This window comes from Pelophylax lessonae (assembly GCF_965119305.1).
Source record: "Pelophylax lessonae genome assembly, chromosome: 12".
Lineage (NCBI taxonomy): Eukaryota > Metazoa > Chordata > Amphibia > Anura > Ranidae > Pelophylax > Pelophylax lessonae.
The window spans coordinates 61,902,626-61,928,055 of NC_138779.1; the positions used below are offsets into that span (position 1 = coordinate 61,902,626).

The 25,430-nt window shown below is 42.4% G+C and overlaps 2 protein-coding genes across 2 annotated transcripts in view; both read right to left on the bottom strand.

Moving 5' to 3' along the window:
• The window catches only part of LOC309568864 (5-hydroxytryptamine receptor 3A-like), a gene marked incomplete at its 5' end in the record, with an annotated part of 63,197 nt that extends 55,160 nt beyond the window's left edge, over positions 1 to 8,037 (bottom strand). The window contains one exon of the mRNA XM_082274648.1: positions 8,026 to 8,037. Coding sequence (XP_082130774.1) covers positions 8,026 to 8,037 — 12 coding nt within the window. The remainder of the gene's footprint in view (positions 1 to 8,025) is intronic.
• Positions 8,038 to 8,496: 459 nt separating this feature from the next.
• Positions 8,497 to 25,430, bottom strand: part of LOC309568866 (5-hydroxytryptamine receptor 3A-like) — a gene marked incomplete at both ends in the record, with an annotated part of 62,739 nt that continues 45,805 nt past the window's right edge. The window contains 4 exons of the mRNA XM_082274650.1: positions 8,497 to 8,768; positions 10,729 to 10,956; positions 19,093 to 19,297; positions 24,424 to 24,584. Coding sequence (XP_082130776.1) covers positions 8,497 to 8,768; positions 10,729 to 10,956; positions 19,093 to 19,297; positions 24,424 to 24,584 — 866 coding nt within the window. The remainder of the gene's footprint in view (positions 8,769 to 10,728; positions 10,957 to 19,092; positions 19,298 to 24,423; positions 24,585 to 25,430) is intronic.

Sequence of the window (25,430 nt, forward strand, 5' to 3'; positions counted from 1 at the left end):
CTGTTCAATGCCTATTCGTTTTCTTTTTGTTAGTCCAATGTTATGGTGAGGTCCATGCCTTGGTCTCAACTCCAATGTCATCCCTGCATTCTGCTTCCTTTTTCTGATAATTTAAGCTCTCCCATGCTTTATAAACCTTTGCGCTTGACTTCCCCTCTTCCTGGCAATATATCCAAAGCTACCTTATATGACTCCTCCCAAATGTTAATTATTGCTTAGATACATAATTCATAATAATATTCTTCTATGTTTTCTCTATGCAGTCCAACTCATTGTAGATGAGAGATTTTGTAAGTGCTTCATATATACCTAAAAGTATGCAACAGACTTAAAAATCTGAAACAAAATAGTATATTGTAATTATACATATATTTCATAATAAACAAAGTAAGATATGTAACTACTAATATACTGTATACTAAAACTAGAGTAAAAGATTTAGGTGAAATTCAATCCAAGCAGGTATACATTATTTATATTTATGTGAACTGTTCACTTTCCAGTAGAAAGGAGTGAACATTTTAAAGTTTGGTTTGCAGGAAATTTGGCAAAACATAGGAAAATATTCAATAAAACTGAACATTAGCATTGAACCCTATTGAACTCAACAGGAGCTGAGTCTTGTTACTTTTGGAAATAAGTATAGATTCCGCGCTAGGATATCTCAGAAATATAGAAGCTACTGCCTACCTAGAATACCCCAAGGGGTATAGTAATGTGAAAAAGGAAAGGTATGGTGGTGCTGCCTAAAGGTAAAGTATCACATATGCAAAGCAAAAATCTTATGTGCAAAAATATCTGATAACATAACATGTGAATAAAGTGTCAAATGTGCTCAGGTGTGACCGTACAAAAAATATGATGTGTAAATATAAAGTGCAAGGTGCAAATAAGTACGATAAATCAAATTATACTATCTGATAAATGCAAAATATAGTGCTAAAAAATATTAAAATATATTAAAACAGATCATAAATTGGTGTCCTCCAAAAAATTGTTATATATATATAAAAAATAGAAAATATATATAGAATACAAAAATGCAAGTTGATAAAATTAAAATTAAAATCAAAAAAATTGATATCATCCAATAGTCCCAATATTGTGCAAAGTGCAAAAACACGTGCACAAAATTGTTCGTATTTATGTTACTTGTTACTTTTGTTACAGACATTTGTTAATTTTGTCTGGCCCTTTTCAGTGCTAATTTGCAAACTTTTCTTTAAAAGGGCATGTTTAGCTGAGTGTTGCCATGGAGGGCATATACCAATGAATTTAAAAAGAAACTATAAAAAATACTGTTCAGTGGGGTGGGGTTCTGTTAATGTGACCTAAAGGGAAACATTGAAAATACAAAATGTTGTTACGTTTATGTTTTGGTAAAGCTACACTTGACATTGCAGATGCAATATGATGTACTCCTTTAAATGGATAATTTGCATTTACAAACAGCGCCTAAAGATCTGTCATTTAGTGGCTGCATCCGCAGTGGCAGTAGCAGTATATCACTGTTAAATAAACAGATTGCTGCCTACTTCTGTTGGTCAAAACCCCAGTGGTTCTGTAATTTAGCAGCAGTATTACTACGGCCTCTAAATGACAGATCCCCTCTAGCTTCTGTCTGTAAGCAAAGGGGTTGGAAATCCTGGTTGATGTAGTTAATCAATGACATTTCCCTGGATCCCCCAACCTTTTTTTTTTTACATTCCAGTTGTAACAGGAATCTGTCATTTGCAATAAAGCCTGGCTTGCCATAAAAGTGGGTGGAGGGGGCAGTGAGTATGCAGCCCCTGAACCATTCCAAACCACAAGCCCTCAACCTATAGAGGGTACTTTTCAAGGAACGGGGTGGTCAAGCCTCCCCCCTTGCAAGGCACCTTGTCCCTATATTGAGGACAATGGCCACATCCCCACATTCTGTCCCCAAAAGTAAAGTAATAGTCTGGGGGACTTATCAGATTCTGGAAGTCTCCTTTAGAATAGGGGGCCCCCAATTATTTGCCATGTCTGGGTATGTCTTTTTGGCTGAAATTCTTCCATGAAGACCACTTCTGGCCAGACTTCTTCTGATAGTAGATGGGTGTACCTGGGTCCCACCAGTTCTGTGCACATGGCACTGCTGGACATGTTTCGATGATGAAGGGAAGTAAGCATGATGTGTCTTTCATTTGCTGCATTACCTTTCATTGTTTGGCCACTGCACTTACTTTCTTCAACGTTGCCTGTTTCTTTGTGCTTCTTCAAAAGAGCTTGACCAGCACATCTTAATATCCCATTCTGCTTTGAAATCTTTGCTTGGGAGAGACCTTGCTGATGCAGTATAATGACCTCTCGTCTTTTTGCTATGCTCAGTATTGCCATGGTCTATGACCTGTGACATGAACCTGTTTTTGGCTGTTCCTCACCCAGTTTTAATCCTCCCACACAGCTGTTTCTGTTTAAGTTAATGACTGAACCTACATATGAAATTGATGATCATCACCACCTGCTTGGTATACTTGATTAACTATACACCTGACTCTAGTCCTACAAAATCCCTGACTTTGTGTAAAGCCTAGTACACATTGCCAGTTTTTTATTTTTGTTCGTTCAACCCAGTGGGCTGATGAAAAAAAACAAAAAAAAACCGAATAGCTCTGGTCGGATGTCTCAATCCGATGTTAGTACAGCGATATCCCCTGCTCTATTGTGTTCTGACAGGGGAATGGCCCCCCTACAGAACACTCCAGTCAGCTCTCTCGCCATTGACAGAGAGTCCTGAACGGGAGCTGGTCAGCAGATCTTTTTTGGTCATGCCCCTTTGACAGAAGCCAGCCGAACCGGCTGCAGTACACACAAGCCGAATGTTTGCCGGTTTCTATTGAACTAGCCAATGCCACCTGACATTCGATCTGTGTGTATGGGGCTTTAGTGTACACAGTGTGCAAGTGTAAGAATTGATGCTGGTTTGAAAACAAAGGGTACACCAAATAATGATTTGATTTTGATTTTTCCTCTGTTCGCTCACTTGTTCACTCACGCTGCATTTTGTAAATTGATAAAAATAAACAATTACAATATATATTTTTGAAAGCATTCTTACTTTACAGCACTTCTTCACACATGCCTAAAACTTTTGCACAGTACTGTAACTCTCAGTCTGTCTAATCATATCTATCTTCCAAGTAAAGCTCTGTGTGGCATATTTCAATATTTAGAGATAAGTGCATCTGAGGTTTCCTAAACGTGCCGAGATCTGCATAAAGATCAAAACTATAATAAAAAAAAATGTATTACTCGACATCAGAAAATGTATAGTGCCTTGAAAAAGTATTCATACCCCTTTTGGGGGCAGGATGTGGCGATGTGGCCCCTATCAACATCTACTTTACATGACTACCTAGAGTGTGTTGAAAAAGTATTCATACTCCTTAAAATTTTCCACATTTTGTCATGTTAAAACCAAAAACTTAAATGTATTTTATTGGAATTTTATATGATAGACCAACACAATATAATTTTTGAGTGTCATCACAGAGTGGCACTGTGGACACTAATGTATATATCTGTTCCTCTTACTAAATCAATTAGTAAGGGATTGCTAAGGGTACCCCAAAACTTCGGACATGCTCCTGTGGTGTTGTTTGTTCATCCTTGCTGCTATTTTGGAATACCCTGGTTGTGGGTTCTCTAATTGCAATAATTTTGTTAGGCAAAAATATTTAACACTTAGAATGCCTGTCCTTGTTGAAATTATTAACTTGTATCTATATTTTTTCACACTTGTGTAATGTTTTTAAAGGAATTATAATAAAAATAATTTTTAGACAATTTTAGTCTGTTGTAAGATTATGGTGTGCCAGTATAGTCCATTCTCTTATGCAATCCCTTATGAATAGACCAACACAAAGTGACACATAACAGTGAAGTGGAAGGAAAATGATAAATGGCTTTCCACATTTAAAAAAAATAAATATCTAAAAAGTGTGGCGCGCACTTGTGTTCAGCCCCCTTTACTATGATACCCCTAACTAAAATCTAGTGGAAGCAATTGCCTTCAGAAGTCACCTAAATTGTAAATAGAGTCCACCTGTGTGTAATTTAATCTCAGTATAAATACAGCTGTTCTGTGAAGTCCTCAGAGGTTTGTTAGAGAACCTTAGTGAACAAACAGCATCATGAAGGCCAAGGAACACACCAACCAGGTCAGGGATAAAGTTGTCGAGAAGTTTAAAGCAGGATTATAAAAAACATCCCAAGCCTTGAACATCTCACCGAGCACTGTTCAATCCATCATACGAAACTGGAAAGAGTACGGCACAACTGCAAACATACTACGATATGGCCAACCACCTAAACTGACAGGCCGGGCAAGGAGAGCATTAATCAGAGATGCAGCCAAGAGGCCCATGGTAACTCTGGGGGAGCTGCAGAGATCCACATCTCAGGTCAGAGAATATGTTCACAAGACACCTATTAGTAGTACACTCCACAAATCTGGCTTTTTTGGAAGAGTGGCAAGAAGAAAACCATTGTTGAAAGAACATAAGAAGTCCTGTTTGATGTTTGCGAGAAGCCATGTGGGGGACACAGCAAACATGTTGAAGAAGGTGCTATGGTCAGATGAGACCAACATTTTACTTTTTGGCTTAAAAGCAAAATGCTATGTGTGGCAGAAAAATTAACACTGCTCATCATCCTGAACACACCATCCCCACCATGAAATATGGTGGTGGCAGCATCATGTTGTGGGGATGTTTTTCTTCAGCAGGGACAGGGAAGCTGGTCAGAGTTGATTGGAAATTGTATGGAGCCAAATACAGGACAATCTTAAAAGAAAACCTGTTAGAGTCTGCAAAAGAATTGAGACTGGGGCGGAGGTTCACCTTCCAGCAGGACAATGACCCTAAACATACAACCAGAGTTACAATTGAATGGTTGAGATCAAAGCATATTCATGTGTTAGAATGGCCCAGTCAAAGTCCAGACCTAAATCCAATTGAGAATCTGTGACAAGACTTGAAAGTTGCTGTTCACAGACACTTTCTATCCAGTCTGACAGAGCTTAAGGTATTTTGCAAAGAAGAATGGGCAAAAATGTCTCTCTCTGGAAGGAAAAGCTGGTAGAGACATCCCCAAAAAGACTTGCAGCTGTAATTGCAGTGAAAGGCGTTTCTACAAAGTAATGACTCAAGGGGGCTAAATACAAATGTACACCACATTTTTCAAATATTTATTTGTAAAAAATATGGAAAACTATTTATCATTTTCCATCTCCTTTATAATCATGTGCCACTTTGTGTTGGTCTATCACATAAAAGCACAATAAAATACATTTAAGTTTTTGGTATTAGTATAACAAAATATGGAAAATTTCAAAAGGTATGAATACTTTTTTTACTTTTTCGAAGCACTTTAGGTGGTCTTGATGGTAAAGTAGATGTTGATAGAGGCCACATCCCCACATCCTGCCCCTGAAAGTAATGTGGAGGTCTGGGGGGCTTATCCGACCCTGTAAGTCTCCTTTAGAAGAAGGGAGCCCCAGATATTTGCCCTGCCCCCTTCATAAATGATCATGGAGTACAAATGGAAATGGTAGAAAAAGTCCCATTGAAACAGTAGATAAATAAACAACATGCCCTGATGTAAATTCAACATCAATCACGTCAGCAATGTAGATGCACATCAATCACAATAATATTGCCCTGCTGCTACTCCCATCACAAATGATAGTTCCCTGGCTCTGATGAAATGTAAACACAGCGCCCCAGAAAACTGGGTGATATCATTTCCAATGACAATTCCAGACAGCAGCTGGCAGGGATCTGTCATTGAAAGACAGCAATACTACTGCCACTAAAAGACACATGTCTGGCTACACCCAGTGGATATGTAATGTATTTATCATGGAATATAGATTGTTTAATAGAGATTGTTTTTTTAATATTTGCCTGCAGTTTTCAAACCAGCAGCTCTCAATTTTCTTTGCCTTAGGCCTCACTAGATGACCAAAAGCAGCACCACTTTATTACAAATCCTCACCAAGATGAAAGGCAACACAAGATGTCTTTTCATTGCATTTATTACAGTCTAGTAATAATTGATATTCATGTTAAATTGCATAGCAGATTATTTCAGAGGATTTCAGTCGTGTGACAAGCGATGCTTAAAGCTGTTTTCTACTTATTTTTAAAGGTATTAAAGACGGGGAAAACTATCTTCAGTGCTATAGTAAATACGGATATCTGTGTCATAGCTGTTCATGAAATGATACCAGGGATGTTTGTAAGAGGTATAAAAAAGAAATGACTAAATTACATATGAATATTATATTAAGTATAAGAGTGGCATCCTAAAGGTATTTTTATTGATTGCACCTGGCAGTATCTATGAGAGGTCAAATAGGAGGTCTTGAGAAGAGGCACTGTTTACTTTGATATTAGCATCGCCAACAGCTATGTCACAGGAATGGAAAAAAAGAAAAAGAACAAGCTGTTACTGCATACCAATCACACAGATCCTGCAGTGAGTTTTGCTCATTAGAACTGTTTTCAAATCCCATTACTATTAAAATCAAATGTCCCTTTTCAAAGCTTTTTCATTTTTATTTTTTTGGAGGATTTAAAGTGTTACTAAACCCACAACATTAACCACTTCAGCCCCGGAAGATTTGGCTGCTCAAAGACCAGACCCTATTTTGCGATTTGGCACTGCGTGATTTTAATGGACAGTTGCGCGGTCTTGCGACACTGCACCCAAATTAAATTTACTTTTTTTTTTCCCCACAAACAGAGCTTTATTTTGGGGGTATTTGATCACCTGTGCGATTTTTATTTTTTGCGCTATAAACAAAAAAAGAGCGACAATTTTGAAAAAATAACAATATTTTTCACATTTTTTTATATGAAATTCTCAAAAAAAAATGTAAAAATCAAAATTTTTGAACATTTTAGGCCAATTTGTTTTCTGCAGTGCGATCTGCGATCTGCAGTGCGATCTGCAAGTACGCACAGAATCGGATCGCACAAGTGTGAACCACTGTGCGATCCGATTTTGATGCGGCTCAAAAAATGCCTCCTGTGCGTCTTTGGTGTGGATGCAGTGCGAATTCAGCCATACAAAGCGTATGGCTGAAATTCGCACCGCACATGAGATCGCATGTAATGAAGGAGCAGTGCGCTCCAAATTACATGCGATCTCCGCAGCCGCACAAGTGTGAACCGGCACTTACCCCCAATAATTCATACCAGGTACTTTAGGTACACAAAAAAGCATGAGTTCCCACAAAATATATACCAGACTCTTCAGGTCTATTTGGTTAATGAAACCCGTACAATCACTGTGATGTCATTGACATACTGTACATGGTCATGTTTCAGTAACCCGGACACCCAACCCCTTTGTTTTCATTGTAAAGGCGATAGCCAGAAGATTACATTCAGCTGGAGTCAAGTGACTGGATCAGACATGTCAGGGGGTGACAGATTTTTTTTCTTTTAGTGGGTCAGCAGGCATCGGGTATTGTGATTTATGTGGATCTACATGATTGATAGTGGTTTTACATTGCGGGAAGCTATGTGTGTTTATTTAGTATTTACTTTTTTGTGAATGAGTAGGGGTAATATGTACTCCTTACTCATTGAATTGAGGGGGTGGTATCTAGGGGGTCCCTTATTTTTAGTATTATACCATAAAGGATCCCTCCCCGCTGCCCTATCCCTCTTTTCTTGCCCCTCCAGTGTATTTTATGTTTTGGAGATAACATGCTAAATTAAAAATACAGTTTTTTTTTCTTTTGAAGCAAGACATGGCCTTTGCATTTTACACATATATTTGCAAACGAAACCCCTTGTTTTTAACTTGAACTATTAGACAGCGTCAGTTTGGTTTGGTGCAGGCTGGCTGGTAAGTGAGCTGGAAATTTTATTTGTTTTTTGACAATCATTGCCCTTCCATGTGCTCCTTTCTGTAAAGACTAGTTATAGATTAAGGCGGTTGCAAATTGTTTGTATTGTTGGTGAATTGGAATGTGGGTGCACTGGATACCTTCGCTGCCATTTTGTCCAGTGTATCCCTGTACCTTTTAGAAGGGGTGAGTTCCCTCTAGGCATACCTGTCCTTAATCTATCCATTATGATATATATGCTCCAATTTTGGAGAATCTCAATTTACAGATGTTAGACGGGGTCAATTCGGTTTGCTGCAGGCTGGCTGGTTAAGCGGGTATCTTTTAACAATGATTAATAAATATGTAGGAACATTTTAAAGAAGTAAAAGTAAACCCTTTCAGATTTCTTTAACATATTACACAATCATAACATAACTTTTGTTTCAGTAGCCATTAAAAATATTACTATACTAGTATAAGGTTTCTCTAAATGCAAAAGAGGGAATATTATATAATTATAAGTACCACAAACCATTATCTATTAATGTCCCAATTATGTTACATCGAATGGAACTGATAGCACCTTGCTTCCACTATGAGAGCAATGGCACCCAGTAGAGTGTTTTAACCTATAACTTGATGGACCAAACAGCAACCAATAAAACTGCAAATGTGATCATTACAAATAGATAAATACGGAAGATAAAGATATCTAGTATGTAAGCAACTTGCAGCCATTCTTTTGTAATAACGTCATCATTGTTTTTTATATTCTCCCTGATGAATACAATTTCTTTGAGAATCTTGGATAAGAGAGCATTATTTTCTCCAACTGGCAAAGTCACATGTTTCAGCATTGGGCTTTCTCTTGGACAGACACTGCTCAAGTTCCCTTTTTCTCCTAAAGAGGAAAGACATTTCATTAGCATTTTTTTCTTGTTTCTTTTAGTGTTCAAAATTATTTTAGATCCAAACCAGAATATTATTGCTATGAGAGTAACAATAATTTAAGAAAATATTCTCCTAAAGTGTATTTTTTTCCTGTTTAATACAGTGTTCTTTCATGGGGACGACGACAGAGATTTTGCCATGACAATCAAAATGGAGCTCAGGTGCATCCTGATTCCACTGATCATCTTTTATATGTTTCTACAACTTGATTGGAGTCTCCCTGTGGTAAACTCAGTTGATTGGACATTTGGTAAGGTTTGTATGGAGGCACAGATCTGGGGAAGGGCACGGAAACATTTCTGCAGTACTGAAGGTCCCAATGAGGACAGTGGACTCCATCACCCGTAAATGGGAGAAGTTTGGAACCATCCAGGACTCTTGCGAGAGTGGGCTGCCTGGCTAAACATGTTCAGGGGAGAAGGGCCTTAGTCAGGGAGATGACCAAGAACCCAATGGTCACTCTGACAGAACTCCAGTGTTTCTCTGTGTTTCTCTGTGGAGAGAGGAGAACCTTTCAGAAGCACAACCATCTCTGCAGCACTCCACCAATCAGGCCTGTATGATAGAGTGGCAAGACGAAAGCCACTCCGCAGTAAAAGGCACATGCCAGCCCGCCTGGAGTTTGCCAAAAGGCACCTGAAGGACTCTTAGACCATAAGAAACAAAATTCTCTGGTCTGATGAATGGCAAGTATCATATTTGGAGGAAACCAGGCACCGTTTATCACCTGGCCAATACCATCCCTACAGTGAAGCATGGCAGTGGCAGCATCATGCTGTGGGGATGTTTTCAGTGGCAGGAACTGGGAAACTAGTCAGGATTGAGGGAAAGATGAATGCAGCAATGTACAGAGACATTCTTGACGAAAACCTTCTCGAGAGCATTCTGGACCTCAAACTGGGGGGAAGGTTCATCTTCTAACAGGACAACAACCCTAAGCACACAGCCAAGATAACAAAGGAGTAGCTATGGGACAACTCTGTGAATGTCCTTGAGTGTCCCGGCCAGAGCCCAGACTTGAACCTGTTTGAATAGCTCTGGAAAGATCTTAAAAGGGCTGTGCACCGATGCTTCCCATACAATGTGATGGAGCTTGAGAGGTCCTGCAAAGAAGAATGGGAGAAACTGTCCAAAAATAGGTGTGCCATGCTTGTAGCATCATACTCAAAAAGACTTGTGGCTGTAAATGGTGCCAAAGGTGCTTCAACAAAGTATTGGGCAAAGGCTGTGAATACTTATGTACATGGGATTTTTTTTGGTTTTTATTTTTATAAATTTGCAAATATTTCAAACAAACTTCTTTCACATTGTCATTAAGGGGTATTGCTTGTAGAATTTTGAGAAAAATAATGAATTTAATCTATTTTGGAATGAAGCTGTAACATACCAATATGTAGAAAAAGTGAAGCGCTGTGAATACTTTCTGGATTCACTGTACATTATTCATTTCTTTTTTTGTTCAATCGGTAGGTTGAACCAAAAAATTATGCAATTCCCTATCTACACATTTAAGATGGATGGGCAATCACTCCTGCTTTGCTATTGTATGCTGTTGGCAGGGAGCCTTCCCCATGATACAATACAATGATCAGTGCTGCTAGCTGTAGTCAGCGGCTACTGATCAATCGGGAAAAACCTGACAGGCAGGTTGCACAGAAGTCAGTTGATAAAGTGTCTTCTGTACAACTAGAGTGCCCATATGTGGTTTGAAACTTGACTCCTCCCTGCTGAACCGGCTGAATTTTGATTCAGGTATGACTGGCTTTAGACACCTCTTGTAGGCTAAAATCCGATGTAAAGGCTTGCGTAGAATTAAGTACAGCCTGGGCCTAGGATCCAAGAAGCACCACAGAGACAACAATTCTTATGACACTACTACTTAGCCTTTAAAATAGTTTTCTGAAACTTACCAAAACCATCCATCTCCACCCCCTGGGGTTTATATGAGGGATTATCCTGGAGTTCTTCAAACTTTTTGTTTTGGATACCCAGTACATAAATTAATTTCTCCAGAACCAGATGTTTAAGCCATTTGGGAACTTCTGCATGGACATTGTGCTGGTGGACCATCCGCACTATAAAGATGCTCTCTATTAAACTGATCATAAGAAGTCCCATGCACATTACATAGTAAATACCTTAAAGGATGAGATAGCAAAAAATGTATAATTACCAACCAGCGTACATTTAGTATACCATATAATGACTGCACATTCACTGACCAATGATAACTGCACAATGATAGTTTACTAAAATCTGCCCTTCCTAAAACACCAAAAATAAACATTTATTTATTGTAAGCACCAAGTACAATTTACCCTAACTGAATGACATTCAGTTAGCTAAAGCACTGTGTATCATGAACAAATGCCATTTTTTGGAACCTATTGTTCTCAAATTTTTTGCTTTTGCTGAAGATCCTGTAGCTTCTTTTCAGCCACTCCTTGTCTATATACATGCAGTCCAGAGATGTGTGAATTGTACTTTTAGGTTGGGTTTCCTGATGGTGACAACATTGAATCATCTACGTATCTATAATATTTGTAGAATGGCCCCTTGTAGTCTCTATCAGAAGCCCAAGTGATAGGGTGACAGAACATTGCCACCTTCTAACTGAAAGTGCTGGAACAAGGATATTCATGACATGATCATTAGGTATCATTTCAATGAAAGCTGCAGATATACAAGCGTTGAAAAATAAGCTTACAGGAGGTTTAGGTATTGAATTAATTTACATCTTCAGTACTCAAATAGTATTATTATTATTAATAATAATTTTATTATTATTATTACAACTGCTACTACTAACAACCACTAGGACCTAGCACATGAATGGCGAGAGGCTGAAAATATGCTGAAAGTAAAATTTCTGGTGTTTTCCTGCACCATTCCCATGTGCAGGAATCAGCAGGTGCAGTGTACAACCATTCACTTGTATAGCAGGCTGTACACTGCACCTGCTGATTCCTGCACATGGGAAAATTCCTGGAATTTTACAATAGACATATTTTCAGCCTCTCACCCTCAGTGTGCATGACGCCTTAGGCGACGGTGTCCATTCTGCTCAGCGGATGACAGCTTTGTCTCTGCTCTGTGTGCAGAGACAGAGCTGGCAGATCCCCGCTGTCCTCTATGGGGAGATCGGATGAGAACGGACCACCTGCCCGTTCTCATCCGATCCCATCCGATCCAATCCTCCAGACGGATGGAAAATAGGGTTTCCATTGCTCCTGATTTCACGGAAAGGATCGGATCGTATAGCAGCAGGTGTCAGCAGAGATGTCTCCGCTGACACCTACTGCCCCATAGGGATTCATGGAGCATCCGATCAGTTCCGCCTGAAAAACTGACAGGCGGATCGGATCAGATCGCCCGTGTGAAAGGGGCCTGATAATAATATTTGTTAGTAGTAGTAGCTGTTACTGTAGTAATAACAACACTATAAGCAATAATATGAACTATATTTCCCAAGCCCATTAGACTAAATTGTGAATTAGATGTTTTAGGTTTCTTTACTTAGAACGGCAGCTTTTTCAAAAGGATTATATTGAGATGCTGAGGCTGGTGGCAAAAAGCTGTTATTTTACAAGTTCTGGGTTTACTGCAGCCTGGAGCTAGGATGAGGGAGGTCTAACTGCCTTTTCCATTCAAAGTATTGAAAGTTGTTGCCAGGGCCGGCCTTAGGTGTTCAGACGCCCTGTGCGAGCTAATCCTGTGGCGCCCCCCCCCCCCGCGCACATTTTCTTGCACCTTTTTTGCACTTTATTTGACTTTTCTTTTTTATGATCACTAATAACTTAGCCCCCCTTACATCAGAGACCCCCCACACAGAGCCCCCTTTACATCAGACACCCCCCCCACACAGAGCCCCCTTTACATCAGAGACCCCCCACACAAAGCCCCCCTTAATTTAGAGGCCCCCTACATCAGAGAGTCCCCCCACACAGAGCCCCCCTTGACATCAGAGACCCCCCACACAAAGCCCCCCTCAAATCAGAGACCCCGCACACAAAGCCTCCCTCACATCAGAGACCCCACACACAGAGCCCCCTTACATCAGAGACCCCCCACACAAAGCCCCACCTACATCAGAGACCCCCCACACACATCAGAGACCCCCCCACACAGAGACCCCCTCCCATCAGAGACCCCCACACAAAGCCCCCTTAACCACTTTAATACAGGGCACTTCCCTCCCTTCCCGCCCAGGCCAATTTTCCCCTTTTAGCGCTGTTGCATTTTGAATGACAATTGCGCGGTCATGCAACACTGTACTTACACCAAATTTATATCATTTTCCCCCCACAAACAGAGCTTTCTTTTGGTGGTATTTGATCGCCTGTGCGATTTTTATTTTTTGCTAAACAAATAAAAAAAGACAGAAAAGTTTGAAAAAAAAAAAAAGTTTTTTTGTTTATGTTATACAATTTTGTAAATAAATAAGTTTTTTCCTGCACTGATGAGCACTGATGAGACTGCACTGACAGGCACTGATGAGGAGGCAATGATGGGGTGGCACTGATGGGGTGGCACTGATGGGGTGGCACTGATAGGCGGCACTGATAGGCGGCACTGATAGGCGGCACTGATAGGCACTGATATGTGGCACTGATAGGTAGCACTGATATGCAGCATTGGTGGGCACTGATAGGCGGCACTGCTGGGCACTGATAGGCGGCATTGATGGGCACTGATAGGCGGCACTGACGGGCACTGATAGGTGGCACTGACGGGCACTAATGGGCACTGATAGGCAGCACTGGTGGGCACTGATGGGCACTGATGGGCGGCACTGATCGCCACTGACGGGCGGCACTGATGGGCACTAATGGGCACTGATAGGCGGCACTGGTGGGCAATAATGGGCACTGGTGGGCGACACTAAAGGATGGCAATGATGGGCACTTGTGGGCAGCACTGATAGGGAGGACACTGGTGGGCATCACTGATGGGGAGGGCAATGGGGGGCTCTCTGAGCCCTGATTGCCATCCCTGGTGGCCATAGTGGGCATCCCTGGGGTCATAGTGGGCATCCCTGGGGTCATAGTGGGCATCCCTGGTGGTTCTAGTGGTATCCCCCCCCCCGAGGGTCTGCACTGGTAATCAATGATCTGATTACCAGTGCCGACCCCCCCCTGTCAGGGGAGCCGCCGATCGGCGCTCCTTTACTCGTGCCTGTCAGGCACGAACTAAGGAAAGCCGATCAACGGCTGTTCCTGTTTTACTATGTGACCAGCCGTGATTGGACACGGCTGATCACATGGTAAAGAGCCTCCGTCAGAGGCTCTTTACCGAGATCGGAGATGCAGGGTGTCAGACTGACACCTCGCATCACCGATCGCCGCTCTGCGCGCCCCCGGGGGGCGCCCAGAGCGGTGTTATCCTGCCGCCGTCATATGACGTCCGGTCAGGATAACTCAACCACATTCCCGCCGTCATTTTGTAATAGGGCGGGCGGGAAGTGGTTAAGATCAGAGACCCCCTTACACACACACAAAGCCCCCCTCACATCAGAGACCCCCCACACAAAGCACCCCTCACATCAGAGACCCCACACACAGAGCCCCCTTACATCAGAGACCCCCCACACAAAGCCCCCTTTCATCAGAGACCCCCCACACAAAGCCCCCTTACATCAGAGACCCCCCACACATCAGAGACCCCCCACACAGAGCCCCCCTCACATCAGAGACCCCCCACACAAAGCCCCCCTAACATCAGAGACCCCCTACACACACAAAGCCCCCCTCACATCAGAGACCCCCCACACAAAGCCCCCCTCACATCAGAGACCCCCCCACACAAAGCCCCCCTAACATCAGAGACCCCCACCACACAGAGCCCCCCTCACATCATGAGACCCCCCACACAAAGGCCCCCTACACACACAAAGCCCCCTCACATCAGAGACCCCACACGCAGAGCCCCCCTCACATTAGGGACCCCACACACAAAGCCCCCCTAACATCAGAGACCCCCCCCACACAGAGCTCCCCTCACATCAGAGACCCCCCACACAAAGCCCCCCTACACACACAAAGCCCCCCTCACATCAGAGACCCCCCACACAAAGCCCCCTTACATCACAGACCCCCCCACACAAAGCCCCCTTACATCAGAGCCCCCCCCACACACAGAGCCCCCCACATCAGAGAGCCCCCCTTACATCACAGACCCCCCACACAAAGCCCCCTTACATCAGACCCCCCCATGGAGCCCCCCACATCAGAGAGCCCCCCCTTACATCACAGACCCCCTACACAAAGCCCCCCTTATATCACAGACCCCCCACACAAAGCCCCCTTACATCACAGACCCCCCACACAAAGCCCCCTTACATCACAGACCCCCCACACAAAGCCCCCCACATCAGAGAGCCCCCCTTACATCACAGACCCCCCACACAAAGCCCCCTTACATCAGACCCCCCCATGGAGCCCCCCACATCAGAGAGCCCCCCTTACATCACAGACCCCCCACACAAAGCCCCCCTCACACAGACCTCCCCACACAAAGTCCCCCTCACACAGCCCCCCACACAAAGCCCCCCTCACACAGAGCCCCCCACACAGAGCCCCCCCTTACATTTTTTGAAGGAGAGAGACCTCACTTACCTTACGCTCTCTGCAGCTTTTTTTTTTTTCTTTAAACTTCCCACCCACACATCCCCGGGAGTGTGGGCAGGGCGGAAGGAGGAGGAGAAGGGGGCGGGGCGATGAGGAGCTGACAATCTCTCCTCTGGCGTCAGTGCAGGGAGGGAGGAGAGATCTGTCAGCGTGGAAGGATCGGAGGCTGAGCTGTGTGTGATACACAGCTTGCCTCACTGCATCAGTAGGTGACCGAGGCACAGCCGCACAGCGGGAGGTAAGCGGCGGCCGCGGCCTGTGCTGACGCTGTCCAGGCCGCGGTCGCCGCTCACCTCCCGCTGTGTTGCCTGAATTGCCTGATCTTCTGCGAGCTGTGATGGCCGCATGGCGCCCTTGTTGCCCATGGCGCCCTGTGCAGCCGCACAGCTCGCACACCCCAAAGGCCGGCCCTGGTTGTTTCTGTTTTGGTTGAAGACTGCAGAACAAAATGATGATACTCAAATATCCAAAATCTTTCAGTCTTACCTTTCTTCTCTATTCACTTAATTTACTGATAAATATTTGGTAATTGGGAAAATAACAAGAACTGTTTTATCCATATTGAGGCCTCATTTACATGGGGGTATTACAGCATATATCCATGGGTGGACCATGTTTACCGACATGTGGATGCACAGGCATTCTGTGCATCCTCATGCAGGAAGTCCCATTTATGTCAATTGCTACATGGATACAGCCACGGCTCCCATTTTGACATCTTTGTGTGTGTGGGTACATACAGTAGCCCCAAATGAAGACAATGTTGTGATGTAAATGGGACTGCCTGCACAGGGATGCACGAAACACCCATGCATTCTCATGCAGGTAAACATTGCCCTAACACAGGTGTATGCTTAAATATACTTGTGTGAATGAGGCCTAATAAGACAAAATAGATGAGACAGCTGAATTAAGGAAATATAGAGCGCTCACCCCAGGAGGGGCTGCTGAGTAAGTACCCGGGTCTCCCAGACTCCTAGTCTCCCACACTACTACAATGGCTGCCAGTCACACAAGCTTACTCTCATGCACACTGACAATTCAGGTTAAGTTTAGGGGATGTCTTTTTAGTATTTATTGATGAAAAACATCAACTGGAGGGGGGTTTAGGGTCACAGGATACCCCAAACAAGTCAGTAGCAACAATAGGAGGACAAACTTCCTTTGAATCTTCCAATAGCAGCTTTCCTGGAGGTAACAGGGAATGGCCAGTATATCTAGGGCCCTACAACAACAGTCCAAATAGCAACATTTGGCACTTACTTCCCTTCTGGCACTTGCACAACTAATAGTCCCCAGCAAGGTCTTTACTCTGCATATATATGTATGACCAGAGCGCTAAAAACCTCCAACACAGGAGATGTGCATGATAAATCAAATGCAAAACAAGGAGGGGGGGAGGACAAAAAAAGCAAACAAAGGACTGAGCAATAAATGAAACTAATAAAAGGAAATTACTGTATTGTATGGGATCAGCGTGTTGACAAGAGGGGATAGTCCATATGCACTGAGCCGCTCTTCCACAGACCAAGAGGAGATTCTGTGTAAGTAAAAGAAACAAAGAGGAGAAGCGCTCTAAGTGCAGACAGTTTATTAATACATATAAGGCAATGTGTGTGGTAACTCACAAGACATGAATGAAGGTCAGGCTGTGTAACACCATTAGATCTTGAGACATCCTCTGGGGGGAGGGGGGTGTACCATCCACTCCAAGGCGCCATCCGTGGCTTAGTCAGTGTTAATCGGAGGAAAGAAAGGCGGCTGCCTCCCGCCTCAGTGCACGATAAGCGGTCAGATGGAGATGACCGGCGGCTGCAAGGTTCCGTAGGTGGATGGGCGCTCTCCCGTCACCAGGGGTGGTGTAATCCAACAGCGAAAAAACGGCAGGCACGACGCGTTTCTGAGCATGCGCGGGGTCAGTATACCCGGCGCGCTCTTTCTTCAGGTGCTCTGAGCACCTGAAGAAAGAGCGCGCCGGGTATACTGACCCCACGCATGCTCAAAAATGCGTCGTGCCTGCCGTTTTTTCGCTGTTGGATTACACCACCCCTGGTGACGGGAGAGCGCCCATCCACCTACGGAACCTTGCAGCCGCCGGTCATCTCCATCTGACTGCTTATCGTGCACTGAGGCGGGAGGCAGCCGGCTTTCTTTCCTCCGATTAACACTGACTCAGCCACGGACAGCGCCTTGGAGTGGATGGTACACCCCCCTCCCCCCAGAGGATGTCTCAAGATCTAATGGTGTTACACAGCCTGACCTTCATTCATGTCTTGTGAGTTACCACACACATTGCCTTATATGAATTAATAAACTGTCTGCACTTAGAGCGCTTCTCCTCTTTGTTTCTTTTACTCTGCACACCAGTTCTTATGTTTTCATGCATAGTTGAGTCACTTAGCCATGTTTCCATGTCTAATCCATGAAAACATAGGAACTGGGGTGCATAAAAATGGCAGCAAGTTCACTGGACTGATGAGTCAAAATGTGAAATATTTGGCTATAGAAAAAGGTAGTTTCATAAAGGGCTGCAGAGTTGTACAATAAATAATGTGCAGGCAACGGTGAAGCATGGTGAAGGTTTCTTGCAAGTTTGGTGCTGAATTTCTGTGAATGGAATTGGAGATTTGGTCAGGATCAATGGTGTCCTCAGTGCTGAGGAACACAGGCAGCTACTTATCCATCATGCCCTACCATTCAGGGAGGCGTTTGATTGGCCTTAAATTTATTCTGCAGCAGGACAACGACCCCACACACAGCCAATGTCATTTAGAACTATCCTCAGTATGAAGAAGAACAAGAAGGCCTGAACGTGATGGTTTGGCTTCCACAGAGCCCTGATCTCAACATCATTAAGTCTGTCTGGGATTATATGAAGAGACAGAAGGATTTGAGGCAGCCTACATCCACAGTAGATCTGTGGTTAGTTCTCGAAAATGTTTGGAACAACCTACCTGCCGAGTTCCTTCAAAAATTGTGTGCAAGTCTACCTAGAAGAATTGAAGAAGTGATGCTCTTTTGAAGCAAAAGGGTGGTCACATCAAAAATTGATTTGATTTGTGTTTTTCTGATGTTCATATACTTTCTTTCTTGCTAATTAATAAAAATAAACTATTAACACTTCTATTTCTGAAGGCATTCTTAATTTACAGCATTTTCACAGCTGCCAAAAACATTTGCACAGTACTGTATTTATATACTGTATTATATTGCCATGCCATACATTTTATTATTGATATAAATGGTTAAAGAAAAACTGTACTTAGAACAATATGGAGTGTGCCATTTTTGACCTACTTCTCAGAGCACCAGTTCCTTGGGTGTCTCTGGTCTTAATGCTGTCAAATTACTGACCTTGAACAAGGTATATTGAAGTCAGAAAACGTGAATTTGATGTTTATTAGTCAATAGTACTGAAGCCACTGGATTAGCATGATAGTCAGGCAACTAGTTTTTACAGAAAGAGAGGTCAGCAATGAAAGATTCCATATTCTCTATTAGTTTAATTTAGGAACATTGGTTACTTCATTGAGAAAGAGTGTGAAAATGGTGGACATTAAAAGTTCAGCCAAAAGAAGATTCAATGCTAGTTCAAGACTCGTGGTTCTGAAAAAAGGAGTAACGGAGCAGTACAGTGAAATGTCCTACCTATTAAGGGAGTTCCAGTTGCAGGTAATGTATCAGCCACAATCATGAGAAAGACAGAGTAACCAAGAAGAAGGGTGATCTTAAATGATATTCTTTCACCACTCTCTGGTGGGAGGTAGAATCCAGCAACATCCATTACCATGATAAATAGACTGGGTATAATTAGACTTACAGTATAAAAAAGGGCTCTTCTTTTGATAACTATCTGTTATAACACAAAAGTGAAAGATATTACAGGTCAAACATACAGTATAAAAGTACAAAGTAGAACATAAACATACAGGATTATACAGCTGACTTTAGGGGTGGAGTAGCTTAAAGCAGAACGATGGGCAAAGTAAAAAGAATAAATATGTATATGACATACAAGTAATCTGTTAATAGCATTAAAACAGTAGTCTTTGTTTTTCTGAGTCTCCCCATAACAAAATTGTATTACCTGGCCAAGTTGTCAAACCAAAGTAGATGCCAGTTGGTTAAGACAAACCATTAACCATGGACAGGGGTGCGTATTATCGTTAGCTTTTATTTGTTTGAATAAAACTTGCATCCTAAAAGGAAAAAACTGTTTCTGTAACTGCTTAAGCCTAGTATATATGGGCTGAATATTGGGCGGCATCAGCCGGTTCAATAGAAACTGGCCGACATTCCGTCCCTGTGTACTGGCCTATAGAAAATCAACAACCCCCGAAAAGTCCACAAAATGTAAAGAGAGAAAGTGCAGTGCAGAGAGAAAGAAAAGCAAAGGAAAATGAATTTCATTGTTTTACTTACACTACTAAGTATTATTTTGTAAGAGTTAAGTTCTACTTTTTGGGATCCAAAATCTTCCTGAGTCTTCATTCTTAGGTTTACAGCCATAGAATGAGTTGAATAGAGATTCATGATAGAGATTCATTATAGTAATAGGAGTATGGGGTTCTGGGAATAATGGGTAGACCTGACTTGAGACCATGGAAGGAAGAAGATGGCTTACAATTATTTTAACTCCTTAACACCTTATAAATAGTCTCTACAGTGTAAATAATAGTTGAAACTACACATATATCACAAAATTCTGTGATTTTATATAAACAAAAAAAATACACTCGCCATCCCTTGTGAAATAATGCGCATGCACTGTGTATATATCCAGGTCGTGCAAAAAAATGTATACAAAAAAGTCCAAAAAGCAACAGTCCCCCTATAACAGAATATGAGTTATTTTAATAACAAGTACATTTTCAACTGCAATACATCTTCATAAGTGAACTCAGCAAGGGAGTACACATCCTCCACCTAAAACTGAAATGCCACATACCAAACTCTTTTACCTTTCTGTTGAAGGAAAGGTAAAAAATGCTTTTGAAGACCACCATAGCAGTACTCCTGGGTCCTGCTCAAGAATCACACTCTCACAAACTCCAGATAACGATGTTGACCAGGAAGAGTAGTAATGTAAAACCAAATATTATTAAAAAAAAAAAAAATATATACCAGATTAAAAACTAGACATGTGCAATTTGTTTTGGACCAAACGTAAATTTTTGGTTATTCAGAGAATCTGATGTATCAGAATCTCCAAATGAGATAGTAACACATTTCAGAGCCCCCCTTGCTCCACCCCCCCCCCCCCATACTGGTATGGTTTGGTAGCTGGGAGCTCACTTGTCCCCCCCCCTTTTCTGGCCTGCTAGGCTGCATGCTCAGGTATGGGTCTGGTAGATTTTGGGGGGGGGGGGGGCCATACTGTTTTATTTTTACATTTTGGCATGGAGTTCCCTTTAAAATCCATACCAGACACGAAGGGTCTGGCATGGATTTGATGGGGGGGGGGGGGCCCACCTGGATTTATACTGAATTTTCTATTGCCAGCATTCTTTTGTTTACATTTGAGCTGTCAGTGGGGAAGCCCGCTGACAGCTAATGAATCATGAGTTGTTAAGGACACGGCAGCCAGCCTCCTGACCAGCTCCTTAACAACAATCCTTTTCTTTACACAGAATTTGAAATGGTCAATTATTTTTCGATCGATCTGAATCATTCCGAAAATTTGTAATTTGTTAGAAAATTATTAAACAAAAGCTTTAAATTGAAATTAAGCTAAACTATTTCCAAAAAAAATCAACAAAACAAAATTGGTAACATAACTAATCTATCCGAAACAAAATAAATTTTTCTATTCTGCTCCTGTCTATTAAAAACTCACATTAAAATGGTGCCCAAATACTGTATTGCAAAGATTAAATGCTCATTTAATGTCTACGGGTACAGGAACAGAAAGGATTACCTACCCTATTCCCTGATCCAGCAGTCTTCCGTAATTTTTAGTAATCTTCAGTCGCCCCAAGATACAACCTGCTTGTAAGGTAAAAAAGATTCCCAGCACCAGAAAACAAAAGTGGACCTATGCTCATGCACATGCGCATTGCCCACATGCTCATACTTCTAAATGAAGGGGCACTGTTAAAAGTACTATTCCAGTTCGTCCTCTGCACGTGTACATATCTATTAGCATGCATACTTGGTGCCCAGTGTCCTATTTAAACTGGTATGTCACTAAGAGCAGTTGCTGAATGGTCTTCAGCTTGTTCCCGTGTTCCTGAGACCTGATCTGCTGTGCATTCTTACCTGTGTATACAGTAACCCAGCTTCACCTTGGACTTCACTTTTGCTCTGGCCTCCATCCTGTTCATCTAATTATCCACTTGCCGACCTCCCTATAGCAGAATTACTGCTACAGGGCAGTCGTTCTGTGCAGAATCACGTATGTATATATATATATATATATATATATATATAATTGTACACCTCTGAATAGGGGGTGCACTGCTTCTGCTGTGATTAGTCACAGCAGAAGCCGATCAGAAATTGCTGGCCAATGGATGTCTGCCGACACCCACTAATCATCAAGGATAGATCATAAACAATGCAGAGCCGTGTCCTGACAGAGGGGATGTGGTAGAATGTCTTTCCCTGCAAAGCAGGGAAAGAAAATCCTTCACATACCTTAGTGAAAGCAGCACCAATAGTACACAAAAACACTGGTTTGGCACACTATAACAATTTGTGGTTTAACCGCTTCCAAGCCAGTGTCATTAGTACAGTAACAGTGAAGATATTTAGCACTGGTCCCACAAAACCCAAAAACTTTCACTTTGTGTCAGATCGTCTATTCTGTTAGTAGGGAAAACAGGGATCCTGTGTTCCTGCAATTCTGTCTGCAAAGCTGCCGGCCATGCCCGCTTCTTTTAAAACTATCAATACTCCCCGTTGACACCACCAATTGTGGAAGAGAGTTCCACATCCTTATTGCCCTGACAGTAAAAAACTGCCTACGCAGCCTAAGGTTAAACCGCTTCTCCTCCAATCTCATTGTGTGACCCTGTGTCCTCTTACACTCCCTGAGGCTGAATAGATTTCTTCCTATGTTGGGATCACCATTGAGGTATTTGTATACCGCTATCATATCTCCTCTCAAGGGTCTCTTCTTCAGAGAGAATAAGTTTAGTGCTTGTATTTGTTCTCACAATTGAGGGCCTCCAGTCTGCTTAATTTTGTTGCCCTTCTCTGGACTCTTTCCAGTTCTAGCACATCCTTCCTAAGGACTGGTGACAAGAACTGGAGAGAATACTCCAGATGTGGCCGAACCAGAGTCTTGTAGAGTGGGAGAATTATCGTTTTATCTCTGCAGTAAATTCCCTTTTTATGCATGGTCTTTGTGGTGGTTATACAGTCTACAAGCTATGGTGCCATTGATCACACATGATGTACTGATGGCCTATCTCATTTCTTGAGACACTAACAAGCCAGAACAGTACAAATACCCTTCAAATGACCCATCCAAGGTATTTACTAAGAGGCATGATGCGATTTTTGAAGTTGTAATTTTTTTCCCACAATTCTTTGCAAGATGAAGATTTTATTATTTCTCACACGACATATGCATACTTGCAATTACACACCAAAACACATTCTGCTACTCCTCCTGAGTATGGTGATACCACATGTGTGAGACTTTTTCACAGCCTGGCCCAACATGCAGGGAGCACCACCAGGTGTTCTAGGGACACAAATTACACATCTAATTTCTTGACTACCTATTAAACTTTTGAAGGCCCTGGAGCACCAGGACAATGGAAATGCCCACAAAATGACCCCATTTTGAAAAGCAAACACCCAACGTATATTCTTTAGGGCATAATGATTCTTTTGAACATGTCATTTTTTCCCCACAATTTTTGGAAAATGTGGAAAGAAAATAATAACGCATTTTTTAATGCTTTTTTACACCACTGATGGGCACTGATGAGGATTCACTGATAGGGTGGCACTGATGAGCACTCACTGATGGGCACTAATGTGCACTATTGGGCACCGGTGAGCACTAATAGGGTACTGTAGTGGCACTGATGAGCATTAATAGGGTACTGTAGGGACTAATGTGCACTGTAGTGGCACTGTAGGATACCAATGAGCACTGTAGGGTACTGATGGCACTGTAGTGATACTAATGAGCACTGTAGTGGCACTAATGGCACTGTAGTGGAACTGTTGAGCAATGTAGTGGCACTAATGGCACTGTTGAACACTGTAGTGGCACTGTAGGGTACTCAGGATAAAGCCAACTCATGCTGCTACGGTGTTTTGCTCTCCTCTTCTGACACAGATACAGCGTGTGAGGAGAGGAAAGAGAAACACCACAGCAGCATGAGCTTAACAGGGCATGATGCCAGTTTGTTGACAAAGTGATCGCTTTGTCATTGATTGGAGTGATCATGTGGTAAAGGGCCACTATAATTGGCCCTTTACCCTGACCTGTGATGTCCTGGGTCCCGCGGACCCAGCAATCACAGACACTTCCAGGTGTGCGAGCATGGGAGGATGTCATATGACGGCCTCCCAGAACTAACATGCTTTAACCGTCATTCGGCTAAATTGTGTCCAGCAAGTGGTTATAGTAACATGGTGCTGCATAGCAAAAAATGGTCAAGCCATAAAGGGGGGTAAATCTTCCGGAGGTCAAGTGGTTATTCTGACTCCAATCTATTTATTGGACTTGTCTTTGCCTGCTGTTTCTGTACTGCTGTGCCTGGCTGTTATCGATCCTTGCCTGCTTCCTGGACTTGTTCTCCCTGCCGAATTGGTCCCTTGCTGCCCGGCTGTCACTGACCACTGACTGTCTCCTGGTCATGATTCCGTCTTCTGCTCTGGTGCCAAGCTGCTAAGTATGGAAGCTGGGGATTGGTTTAATTTGTTTTAATTTGCATCACTCTGTTTATTGTGGGGATTACACTTTAGAGCAAACAGTTTTCTTTTATCTATCAATAGTTAAAACTTCTTCATACTTACAATATATTCTACCTTTCCAATGTTTTTGGTTGAATATTCTTGGAGAAGCTTGTAACTGGAGACAACTTTTATAAGATCCCATTCTCCATCACTTGCGTACTTACTCTTGATTTGCTTCAGCTCGCGTTTTTGTTCCGCAAGAGCTACATTTACATCTTCAACTACAGATAAGCAAGGCAATATTTAAGGTTAGTTATAACATTTGGTGCTTTTATGCGTAAAACCAAATAGCATTGATTAATTAAAGTTGACCTAAGCTCAGCATTGTTTTACGCATTTATAGGGAGCATGTGGAGAAGTTAATTGTGAAATGCCATAAAAAATGTATATTTTGTCTTGAATTACTCCCTAAATGAGCAGTGATTTCTTGTGCCTTGGCATTCCTGTGCTTCATAGCTGCTAGAGAGATAGGCCAAACACCCCCCCCCCCCTGTTCAGTTTGCACAGAACAGCTGAACATCGCAAAAAGTTCGGACCCAAACACCGAACCCCATTAAAGTCTGTGGGACCCAAACTTGAAAAATCAAAATAATTTTGAAGGCTTATATACAAGTTATTGGCCATAAAATGGGTATGGGGGCCCGGATACTCCCCTGGGGGACATGTACCAATGCAAACATTTTTTTAAAAACAATCGTTTTTAAAGGAGCAGTGATTTTAATGATGCTTAAATGAGAAATTCCTTTAAATATAGTGCCTGCGGGGTCCCCTTAGTCTGCCTGTAAAGTGGTGCATCCGTACAGTGTATAGAAGCTGCTGCAGCAAAACTGACATTTCCAAAGAAAAATAATGCATTTAAATGTACTTTGCGGTTGCAAGCTATTACCGGCTCCTGGCAATACAAAAAAAATATTTAAAAAATGGTGCATTCTGGGTCAGTGACATCACAAGAGGCGGTACCCCAGGTGGCCCCATCCCTTACCTATTTAAGAACTGTCACCCGCCAGAGTAGGCATTCAGCGGTCAGCCTTTGAAGAGTGAGAAGCTTTTTTTTTCTTTCGGGTCTG